At 35.3% G+C, this 12,183-nt stretch overlaps 1 protein-coding gene and 1 non-coding gene across 42 annotated transcripts in view; one reads left to right on the top strand and one right to left on the bottom strand.

The window, feature by feature from the left end:
* Window positions 1-12,183, bottom strand: part of LOC141395239 (CUGBP Elav-like family member 1-B) — a 569,810-nt gene that overhangs the window by 60,261 nt on the left and 497,366 nt on the right. For all 41 annotated transcript variants that reach the window (XM_073970819.1, XM_073970825.1, XM_073970829.1 and 38 more), the window contains one exon: window positions 1,413-1,950. In XM_073970819.1, the coding sequence (XP_073826920.1) occupies window positions 1,413-1,950 (538 nt within the window). The remainder of the gene's footprint in view (window positions 1-1,412; window positions 1,951-12,183) is intronic.
* On the top strand, window positions 35-108 carry TRNAN-GUU (transfer RNA asparagine (anticodon GUU)). The gene has a single exon. It is a non-coding gene; the product is annotated as a tRNA-Asn (tRNA).

Raw genomic sequence — 12,183 nt, 5'->3', positions numbered from 1 at the left:
ATATGACATGTCTTTAGCGCACAGTGGGCACATTGCCTCCGTGGCGCAATTGGCTAGCGCGTTCGGCTGTTAACCGAAAGGTTGGTGGTTCGAGCCCACCCGGGGGCGAGTATTATTTTTTTTGCAAAATCTATATTTTATTATTTGTATTTATATCTTATTGTGAATTAAATATTAATCCTTGAATTTAATTTTTTATTTAAATATTATTTAATGTTTTTTTATTAATTTTCATTTGTAAATAATTACCAAGCATATGCTTTCAATATTTTTACATTATTAACCAAAACAATACAATATCTACTGACATAACATTCTGCTAATTTTTTTTATATAGAAACACAAATGCAATTGCATAACAACAAAAACTAAACAAAATAAACATTTTGCATACTATGTATGAAAAATATATGTATATTGAATGCAACAAAAACAAAAAAGATTTTTTTTGGAAAAAAATGAATAAAAGTTGAGGAGAAGAAGAAAAACATAACGAAACAATGGGCTAGTGGGGGAAATGTTGTAAATGGCGTTGTAATATTTTTTATAAAATACAAAAATTTTCAGGTTCAAGTTTTTTATAATTGGAGGAGATTAAGGAAGTTTTCTATTCATAAACGAAGACAATAAGTCTTCTATATACTCGGTGAAGTATTACAAATATCAAACAAATGTACATATGTATGTATTTTGAGATCAAAATAGGTTATTGTATATATGTACATACATATGTAAAAATATATGTATTGTTGCTGCAACCATATATTTTGTGTCACACAACACAAAGTGCGTTAAGACAACAATGTGTATTTACAATACTAAATTTTTTCCCTTTAATAATTGATATCAATTGACAAATTCCTTCTAAGTGCGAAGATAGAAACTCTTCTTTAAGTCTTCTGTAGATAGAAGTCATGAATATTCTACTAGGTTTTCTATGGTAAGAAGACATACAATATGTTTTCCATATATAGAATATTTTCTAAAAGTATACAACTCGAAGAAGACATTCAATTGTGAGAACACCTTCTATATGTTTTCCATATGAAAGATAAATGTTTATAGGGTTAATATGCAATGAAGACCTTTTATATTTTTCCTTTAAAGAAAAACCTTATATTTGTATTTAATAAATATTACAACGCCCTCTAAAGGTAATGGAGAAGGGGTGGTAAAGGGAACAATGAAAACTAAAAAAACACATTTAAGGAAATATCAATTACTAATGATTTTCTTTAAAAAACAAAACTAAAATAAATAAATAGCAACAAAAGTGGAGGAAACACAATGCTTAAGAAAGAAAAGTATTCTTTTGTTTAATACAATTTTAAATATGAACTTCAGAAAAATAAATCCTAACAATAATGTACGAAAGTGATTTCTTACATACATACACATATACTCGCACTTACCTTGTAAATAATGAGCCGGTTGTAATCCATACGCCTGTAATTGTTGGAATATTTGCATTTGTGCAGCGGCTGCTGAATTCGGTAACATACCATCGGCTGCGGTTAGATACGGTGAAACTGGTTGTGTGGCACTAGTGGGTGTGTGGGTTACAAACATGCTAGCCGTCGATGTGGGTATGAGAGCAGCAGCTGAAGCTCCACCAGCCGCTGAGACGGGTAAAGAAGCTGGAGCCGCTGATATCGTAGCCAAAGATGCTATTGGACGTGGTGCCGTGGCCACAGAAACAGCAGCAGCCACTGGTGTGGCTGATACCAATTGTGTGGCTGAACTTAAGGCAGGTGTAGCCGGTGCAGCAGCTGTCAAGGCGCCCAATACGGTACGTGGTGCTGCTGCGGTTGGTGTGGTTAATGCCGTTATGCCACACAAACCCACCGACAGTTGTTGCAATTTCTTTTGGTCCTTTTCCTTTTGGGTATCAGCAAATTTTACCACCAATGGTGCAGAGCAACCTTCCATGGTTTGACTATGATGTAAAGCCTATAAATACAAAGTAGAAGATATGTGTATGGGGAATTCTATTACTAGTTGTATGTATATGTGTGAGTTATTTGGTGTATAAAGTCGTTGGAAATTTATTAATTTATTTCTATTTAATTTGAAATTGCAAAGGTTATAAGGTGGTTTGCCAAGGAAGCTTGCAATTGTTTTCGGGAACTTAGGGGAAAGTAAAAGTTTTAAAATTTGATGAAAGTGGCTTCTATTTGGAATATCTATGAATTTTTTTTTACCAAAAAAGGATGAGAAGGTATACAACCCATAAAAGAAGACCGGTGGCGGGCTTCTATCTAGAGAAAACTGATAGATGGTCGTCCATTAAGATACAAAGACCGATAGAAGATTTTTACCAATGGAAGAATATCCATAGATGCATTCTATCTTTATAAAAACTTGCAGAAGACCTTCTATGTAACAAATCAGTAAGGGTCTCTTATAAATAGAAGTTCGATAGGGGATCTTATGTCTGTAAAAAAAGTTTAAGTGGCCTTCTTCATGTAAATGTAGGCCATTTGTCTAAAAAGACCGTTCTATCTATAGAAGAAGACTTTAGATAGAAGGCAGCGAAAGTATTCCTTTAAAAGAAGATCGGTATGTGGTCTTCAATCTATAGAAAGCCGAAGGCAAGTCTTCTAATTCTATCGAAAACCGATAGGAAGTTTTCCAACTGAATAGAAGACTGATAGGTAGTCTTTTTTATATGAACTCGATAGGGGTATCCATTATCTATAGATGACCGATTGAAGGTCTTCTACATCTATAAAAGGCCGATAGAAAGACTTCTTTAGTAATCGAAGACCGATATGAGATCTTCTATCTCTACAGGAGACCAATAGAAGGTTTTATACCGTTATAGAAGAACAATTGGAAGTCATATATTTCTCTAGGAGACCGATAGGAGGTCTTCTATAGAAGCAGAAGACCGATAGGTGGCATTCGATCTCTATAGGAAACCGATAGGAGGTTTTCTGCCTTTAAAGAAGACTGATAGACAGTCTTTTATTTCTGCAGAAGAATCATAGGAGGTCTTCAACCTTCAAAGAAGACCTATTGGAGGTCTTCTATTTTTAAAGAAGACCTATTGGAGGCCTTTAATCTCCATAGAAGACTGGTAGGAAGTCTTATATCTTTATAGAAGGCCGATAGGAGGTGTTCTGCCTTTATAGAAGACCGCTAGGAGGTCTTCTATCTTTATAGAAGACCGATAGGAGGCCCTCCATCTCCATACAAGCCCGATAGGAGGCCTTCTATCTCTATAGAAGGCCGGTAGGAAGTCTTCTTTCTTTATAGAAGACCGATAGGGGGTCTTCTATCTCTATAGGAAACCGATAGGAGGGCCTCCATCTCCATCGAAGCCTGATAGGAGGCCTTCTTTCTCCATAGAAACCCGATAGGAAGCCTTTTATTTATACAGAAGAACCATAGGAGGTCTTCAACCTCTATAGAAGACCTATAGGAGGACTTCTATCTTCATAGAAGACCTATTGGAGGTCTTCTATCTCCATAGAAGCCCGATAGGAGGGCTTATATCTCTATAGAAGACCGATAGGAGGCCTTCTATCTCTATACAAGACCGGTAGGAAGTTGTGTATCTTCACAGAAGACTGATAAGAGGTCTACTTTCTCTATAGAAGACCGATAGGAGACCCTCCATCTTGATAGAAGCCCGATAGGAGGCCTTCTATCTCCATAGAAGCCCGATAGGAGGTCTTATATCTCTATAGAAGATCGATAGGAGGCCTTCTATTCCTATAGAATACCGGTAGGAGACCTTCTATTCCTATGAAAGACCTGTAGGAACTCTTCTATCTTTAGAGAAGACCGATAGGAGGTCTATCTCCATAGGAGACTGCAAGGAGGCCCTTCATCTCCATAAAAGCCCGACAGAAGGTCTTATATCTCTATGGAAGACCTATGGTAGGTATTCTATCTTTACATAAGCCCGATAGGAGGTCTTATATCGCTATAGTAGACCGATAGTATAGTACAAGTTCGGTAGGAAATTTTCTATCTTCATAGAAGACCGATAGGAGGTCTTCTATTTCGATAGAAGACCAATAGGAGGCCTTCTATCTTAATAGAAGCCCGATAGAAGGTCTTATATCTCAATAGAAGATCGACGGAGGCCTTCTATTCCTATAAAAGAGAAGACCGATAGGAGGTCTCTCTATAGGAGACTGAAAGCAGGCCCCTCATCTCCATAGAAGCCCGATAGAAGGTCTTATATCTCTATAGAAGACCGATAGGATACTTTCTATGTCTATAGAAGACCGATAGGAAGTCTTTCATTTCTATAGAAGACCCATAGGAGGCCTTCAACCCCTATAGAAGACCTATAGGAGGTCTTCTATCCTCATAAAAGACCTATTGGAGGTCTTCTATCTCAAGTGAAGCCCGATAGGAGGTTTTATATCTCTACAGAGCTCCGATAGGAGGCCTTTTCTCTTTATAGAAGGCCGATAGGAGGTCTTTTATCCCTATTGGAATCCTATAGGAGACCCCCATTTCTATGGCGATAGGAAGTCTTTCATTTCTATAGAAGACCCATAGGAGGCCTTCAACCCCTATAGAAGACCTATAGGAGGTCTTCTATCCTCATAAAAGCCCGATAGGAGGTCTTATATCTCTATGGGAGACCAATCGGAGGACTTCTTCTCAATAGAAGCTCGATAGGAGGTCTTCTATCTCTACATAAAATCGATAGACCGATATCCATGGAACACCGGTGGGAGTTTTTATATCTCTAAAGCAGGTCTATATATAAGAAAACCGATAGGAAGTCTTCTATCTCTATAGATAGCCGATAGGAGGTATACTATCTTCTATAACTATAGAAGGCCGATAGGAGGTATTCTATCTCTATAGAAGATGGATAGGCTGCCTTCTATATCTATAGAAGACTGATAGGGGTTCTGCAATATCCATAGATTACCGATTGGAGGTATTTTATCTTTATAGAAGACAGATAGGAGGTATTTTATCTGTATAGAAGACCGATTCTATCTCTATAGAAAGCCGATAGGATGCCTTCTATATCTATAGAAGACCGATAGGAAGTGTCTTATTTCTATAGAAGACCCATAGGAGATCTTCTACATCCACAGAAAACCTATAGGATGTCTTATATCTTCATAGAAGAGGTCTTCTATCACTATAGAAGACCGATAGAAGACCTTCTATCTCTATAGAAGTCCGATAGGGAGTCTTTTATCGCTATAGGAGACCCTCCATTGAAGCCCGATAGGATGATGTTGTATCTCTGTAGAAGACCGATAGGAGGCCTTCTATCTTTATAGAAGACCGGTGGGAAGTCTTTAATTTCTCTGGAAGATCCTTAGGAGGCCTTTTACTTCTATAAAAGACCCATAGGAGGTCTTTAACGTCCATAGAAGACCTATAGGAGGTCACCTGTCTCTATAGAAGACCGACAGGAAGTATTCTATCTCTGTAGAAGGTCTTTTATCTCTATAGGAGACCAATAGGAGGACCTCCATCTCCATAAAAGGCCAATGGGAGGTCTAATATCTCTATAGAAGACCTATAAGATGTCATCTATCACTATAGAAAACCGATATGAGGTATTTTACCTCTATAGGATATAGATAGGAAGTCTTATATCTTTATAGAAGACAGATTAGAGTATTCTATCGCAATAGAAGACCGATAGGATGTTTTATATCTCTATAGCAGACCTATATCTATAGAAAACCGATAGTAGGTCTTCTATTTCTATAGAATACCAATAGGAGGTCTTCTATATCTATAGAATATCGATTATATCTATAGAAGACCGATTATATCTATAGAAGACCGATAGGAGGTCTTTTATATTTATAGAAGACCGATAGAAGGTCTTTTATCTTATAAAAGTCTTTCTGTAGGAAGTCTTTTGTTTCTATAGAAGACTCATAGGAGGCCTTTTACCTCTATAGAAGCCTCATAGGAGGTCTTCTACCTTTGTAGAATACCTATAGGAAGTCTTCTATCTTCATTAAAGACCTATTGGAGGTCGTCAATCTCCATAGAAAATGGGAAGAAGACTGATGGGGGTATTTCATCAATAGAAGACCTGTAAAGTGGATAATTATAGAAGATCTTCTATCTATACAATACAGATTGGAGGGGTTCTATCTATAGAAGACGCCCTACATGAGGTCTTCTATGTATAGAAGACCGCCTACAGAAGGTATTCTATCTAAAGAAGAATATATATAAGAGGTGTTCTATCTAAATAAGACCTATAGGAGGTCTTCTATCTAAGGAATACCCGTACAAGGTCTTCTATCTATAGAATACCCATAGGAGCCCTTCAGCCAAGTGTAGACCGAGAGGAAGTCTTCTGTCCATAGAAGTTAGTTAAAAAGTCTTCTATCTATAGAAGGCCCATAAAAAGTTCTCCTTTAGTGTAATACCGATCTTCTACCTAAAGAAGAGCGATAGAAGTTCTTCTGTCTATAGAAAAAACGACAGGATATCTTCTAGAAGAGAACAGTTAAGAAGTCTTCTAAAAATAGAAGACCGAAACTAGGTCCTCAAACTATAAAATACCTTTTTAGATCTCTTCTACCTATAAAGGATCTATAAGAGTCCGATTGGGGATCAGCTTCTATCTTCTTCTATGTGTTTATATTTTCCAGTTTGAATTATTATCTATTCTAATTGGTAACCCCTCTATATTTCCATAGACTTCTTATGTTAACATCTTTATTCGTTTCTCCCCCTCCCCCTTCATGGACACACACACACATTTCCCCACCAAAAGAAAATCAGAAGCTGTAACACAACTTTGTTGTTTTTGTTTTACCGGAAATTCGTAATTTTCCTTGTTTCCGGTGCAATCTTACACAACCATTTTGTGGTTGACTATTTCCGTTGTAAACACAATGCACATTTACAAATACAAAAGGACACACATACACATAATCATGGAAGAACTACTATTGAGAGGACATAGAATGACAATGTTGTAATGTCTTGTTGTATGTGTTTAAGCGTAATACATATGTACAGGAATTCTTAAGCAAGAATCCCATGTTGACTAAAATCGTCCCTTTTGCTCTCTTGATAACTGCAATTGTGCTGTTAATGGTAATTGTTGCCGTTGTTGTTGTTACTGCTGTTAAGGAAACACACCAAACACAACAAGCCATTTAGGAGGAAAAAGCTCTTTAATATTGCATAAATAAAACGTTTTGTATGACACTTGACAAAGATTAGGAGAAATGTTTTGCAAGCTAATAAATAGCATGTTATTAATTACAAATTTAACGCAAGATAAGCAAGGAACAACATTGAGAATAGAAAAGCATAACAATTGCAAATTGTAAGGATAATTTGAGTAGGTCTCCGGACAGAAGTTATCAAATCTTACAGCCTGTTCATGTATGTCGACCGAAAGGTTTCTTGCGCTTCGGAAGTGGACAAAAATCATTTTCTGTTCATGTAAACACCTTCGAAACGAAAATCTATGCGTCCGACAAGCCATACGAAATAACACGTAAACGTACACTTTTCCTGTAAATTTGGGTTTATGTATTTCGAAAGGGCTGTCTCTTATAGAAAGAGAATGTCAAAATCACTCACTTGCTTTGTAGCTGCCGAGTAGAACGTAAACTCGCGAATAACACGCGATCTTAAAACAAATTTATGCAACACATTCTTGAAACAAAATAATAATTTTACATACACTTTTTAATGGCGCTTTCATTTATTATTTTGAAGAAATCAATCAAATAAAATAATTTAAAATACCGACATATTTTATTTTTCAAAGAAAACATATACACATATTCCAATATTTGTATGTATATGTGTATTTTGTTTTCATTTCTCATTTGGCTCTCATTTATGGAACATAGTTGTACAAATGTACATTCAAATTAGTAGTATTTCGCATAAAATACGTAACGGCAGTCGGACGATAGTTTGCGAAATACATGAACGCATTTTTAGACGCAAGTGAGTGGCTGCTTTCCTTTCGTACGGGTTTCCGTGCGACATACATGAACAGGCGGTTAAAGTGGTAAAGTGTAGTGATAACCAAAAAATCTTAAAGTAAAATTTACTCGAGTAACTTCTTTTTAAAGAGATTTTACCATACGGACACAAATAAACCAAAAGCGTTTCGGCCAGCGCACAGTGGTTGAAATCACTGATCTAGCGGCGCGAAATTAATAACTTGCAAAGGAAATGAGATATGTTTCTGGAAATTTTTACAAGCTCAGTCTGTGTCACTGGATAATAATGGGTCGAATATGAAGAACATCGGCTAATGTTTTGCTATAGCCCCCATATAACGGCATCTCCAGATTTTGGTTATTTTGAGGATTTAAGACACAATTTCCTACCAAATTAGCTGTAATTTAATACTTAGGCTTCCTAGTGGTCACTAAACTTTTCCAACAAAAATTGTGGTGGTAAGTCCATGTTTGGATATAACACCCATATACCTCCCGATTTTTAGTATTTTGAGGATTTTATCCAAATTTTCAGACCAAATAAGCTGAATTTCTCGGTGGTCATACATCTTCTCCACCAAAAATTGTGGATATAGGTCTACGTTTTGATAGCTCAAACATAACTGTTCCGCCCCATTTTGAGGATTTATGCTACTTTTTCCAGGTATTTATCGGAAAGAGTTATTAGTTATTCGGAATCTAAAAGACAAAAAAATATTGGACCAGTGTGCAGCGGCTGCCCACCCAGAAACAAATCTCTTTTTAATTTAATTAATTTACAAAATTTGCAAAAATAGTAGATTCTTCCAGGGGCTGAATTCTTGTTCTATGAAAATTTGAAATGAAAAATATTTCCTTTATAATTTTTTTTCTTTTCACAAATTTCTCCTTTATAAAAGTTTTCATTTCACTCTCTGGAACAGAGCAATTATTTTATTTTTATTAAATAAATGTTCATATCATTTACCCAGCAAAATAAATTGGAAGTAGTGCAATGTAGACTAGTTCTTTCACGGCATGTTTTTATGCAGTTCAAACGGAGTCGTGAAAAAGGCACTCCATTCCCCACATTTTAACCGCATTTGGAAGCAATCCAAAGAATCACATCGATTTGTCACATTTTAACAACATCCGGAGGCAGTTCAACGGAGTCGTGAAAAAGGCACTCCAATTCCTCACAATTTAACAGCATCCGGATGCAGTGCAAACGGAGTCGTGAAAAAGGCACTCCGTTCACTACATTTTATTAGCAGTTGTTAGAGATCCCTACATGTACATAAATCAGTTTGTATATCTCTACAGGCACCGGAATACATTTCCAAAAGGAGATAATCGTGTTAACATTTCCAAACATTTGTTAATACAAACTAAATAATATTTAATTTGTGAACATTTTTCCGGTAACTCACGAGAAGAAACTTTCCCAATGGAGTGCTGTTGGAGTACATGTCGAAATCTTAACTGGTGATGGGAAGACAATATCAAACCCATTTAGCAGATGAAGCAAAATCACTTAAGCTTGGATTAAATGAAGAGCACACACATGTTTGCGATTGAATTCAATAGAGAATTTTCATAATTTGTGTTAATTAAATAAAGTTATTAATATTTTTGTTTTACACAATTAATAAATGCATTTTATTTTGTTATTCAAAACACGTGCTCTGGACTGCCTCATATTCTACCCCAAAGGGTCAGTTAAAATGCAATGCCAAAGGGTCAGTTAAAATGCAGTGCCAAAGGTTCAGTTAAAATGCAATGCCAAAGGGTCAGTTAAAATGCAGTGCCAAAGGTTCAGTTAAAATGCAATGCCAAAGGGTCAGTTAAAATGCGGTGCAATGGAGTGCCTCTTTCAGTAGTCACTCCCTTGTTAAAATCATGAGTGAAAATGCATAATTTGATGCACTTCCAAATCACTTGTACATATCATTTAACTGCCTCTTTATAGGCAAACTTTTCGCTGGGTTAATTATGGCTGTTAGGTAAATATCATACTTTTAGAAATGTAGAAACTTAAAGCATACTTTTAGGCTGTCACCTATATTGCATTAGCGTTGCCAATTCTATTTTTACGTGTTTGCTTTGAAATTAATAATTTAATAATGGGTATGAAAGGGCAATTAATCGATTGGGTAAATACTAGTTATATTTGTTAAAAGTGTGTAAATACTCAGTAATTTAACTAAATTAATACACGTGATGGGCTTATTCCTAGTTGAGGTAAAATCGTCGGTTATCGGTTATCCGGTTATTTGAACCGAAATTCGGATAAAAAACCCGGTTGTTCAAAACCGAAATGGGTATCAAATGAAAGCTTATGAAACCAGCTACCCAAAAATGTAGTATTTTCTTCTGTATACTGACCGGTTATAAATATAAAGCCAAAAAAAAAAAAAATAATTTAATTTATTACTTTGAGCCGCAATAACCGAATTTTTTGTCCGCATAGTCGAATTTTTCACTTGTCCATAGGAGAATGTCTTAAATACCCGGCCGAAGGCCGACTACTTAAGAAAACTTACAATTTTAAAGAAACTTTAGTTTGCACCTGTCCATAGGAGAAAGTCTTAAATCCCCAGCCGAAGGCCGGCTACTTAAGAAAACATACAATTTTGCCCGCGTACCCAAAATTTGCTCTAGAATTGAAAACCGGTTTATATACAGCTGGAAATATTACATTTCTGGATAGGTGTTTTTCTAAGCTTTCTTTTGATACCTTTATCGGTTCAGAAAACCTGGCTCAAAAAACCGGATAACCGATTATGACCGCTGCCAAATTTTTAAATTTTTGTAATCAGGGCAGCAAGATCTACACCTTTTTCAGATGTAATTCGAATTATTTTAATTGTAATTCGAGAATTCTATTTGTAATTCGTAACATTTCATGTGTAATTCGAGAATTCCATTTGTAATTCGAATTATTCCATTTGTAACTCGAATTATTCGATTTGTAATTCGAAATATTCAATTTCTAATTCGAATTATTCCATTTGTAATTCGAATTATTCCATTTGAAATTCGAATTATTCCAATTGTAATTCGAATTATTCCATTTGAAATTCGAATTATTCTATTTGAAATTCGAATTATTCTATTTGTAATTCGAATTATTTCATTTATAATTCGAATGATTTCCTTTGCATTTTCAAATAAAATAATTCGAATTACAAATGGAATAATTTGAATTACAAATGAAATAATTCGAATTACAAATGGAATAATTCGAATTACAAATGGAATAATTCGAATTTCAAATGGAATAATTCGAATTACAAATAGAATAATTCGAATTTCTAATAGAATAATTCGAATTACAAATAGAATAATTCGAATTACAAATGGAATAAATCGAATTACAGATGGAATGTTACGAATTACAAATAGAATTCTCGAATTACAAATGAAATATTACGAATTACAACTAAAATGTTTAGAATTACATCTGAAAAAGGTGAAACTTTACCTAAACTAGGAATGTTCCCACGTCATGTATTTGCATACCCTACACCACACTGTGGTAAGGGGTGTTATGTCTTTATGCATTTGTATGTAACATGTAAAAGGATGCGAAATAGACCCATAGTTCCTTTCGGGGATATACATAGAATCACATTCTGAGTCGATTTATGCCTTTCCGTCCGTCTGTGCATGTATTTTTTAATTAAAGTACATATCGCATTTATAGTCCGATTCACATAAAACTTGGTGAAGATAATATTTTTGACCAAAGGGGGCGAACGCTATTTATTTTGGTAAAATCGGTTCAGATTTGGATATAGCTCCGATATATATTTTCGCCCGATTTGAGGTATTTGGTGTACCAAACACGAAAATTCTGTCCGATAACGATGAAATTTGAAACGTGTGATGGAATTTGATTCAGAAATAAGTTTGCCAAATTATATTGAAATCGGTTCAGATTTTGATATAGCTCCCGTATATATTTTCGCCCGATTTTAGGTATTTGGGGCATCAAACACGCAAAGACTGTCTGATTTTGAAGAAATTTGAAACGTGTGACGGAATTTGGTCTACAAATAAGCTTGCCAAATTATATTGAATTCGGATTTTGAAATCAGATTTTGATATAGCTCCCACCCAATATTTTGGTAAAATGTGAAACGTGTGAATGAATTTGGTCTTGAAATAAGTTTGCCAAGTTATATTGAAATCGGAGAAAATTTGGATATATTTCCTATATATTTTCACCCGATTTAATATATTTGATGCATCAATCACGCAATGTAGGTATCTGCAA

The sequence above is a fragment of the Musca autumnalis genome, unplaced genomic scaffold (assembly GCF_047663935.1).
Source record: "Musca autumnalis isolate F117 unplaced genomic scaffold, ASM4766393v1 scaffold_2, whole genome shotgun sequence".
Classification (NCBI taxonomy): Eukaryota; Metazoa; Arthropoda; class Insecta; order Diptera; family Muscidae; genus Musca; species Musca autumnalis.
This window is presented reverse-complemented; position numbering and strand designations above follow the sequence as displayed.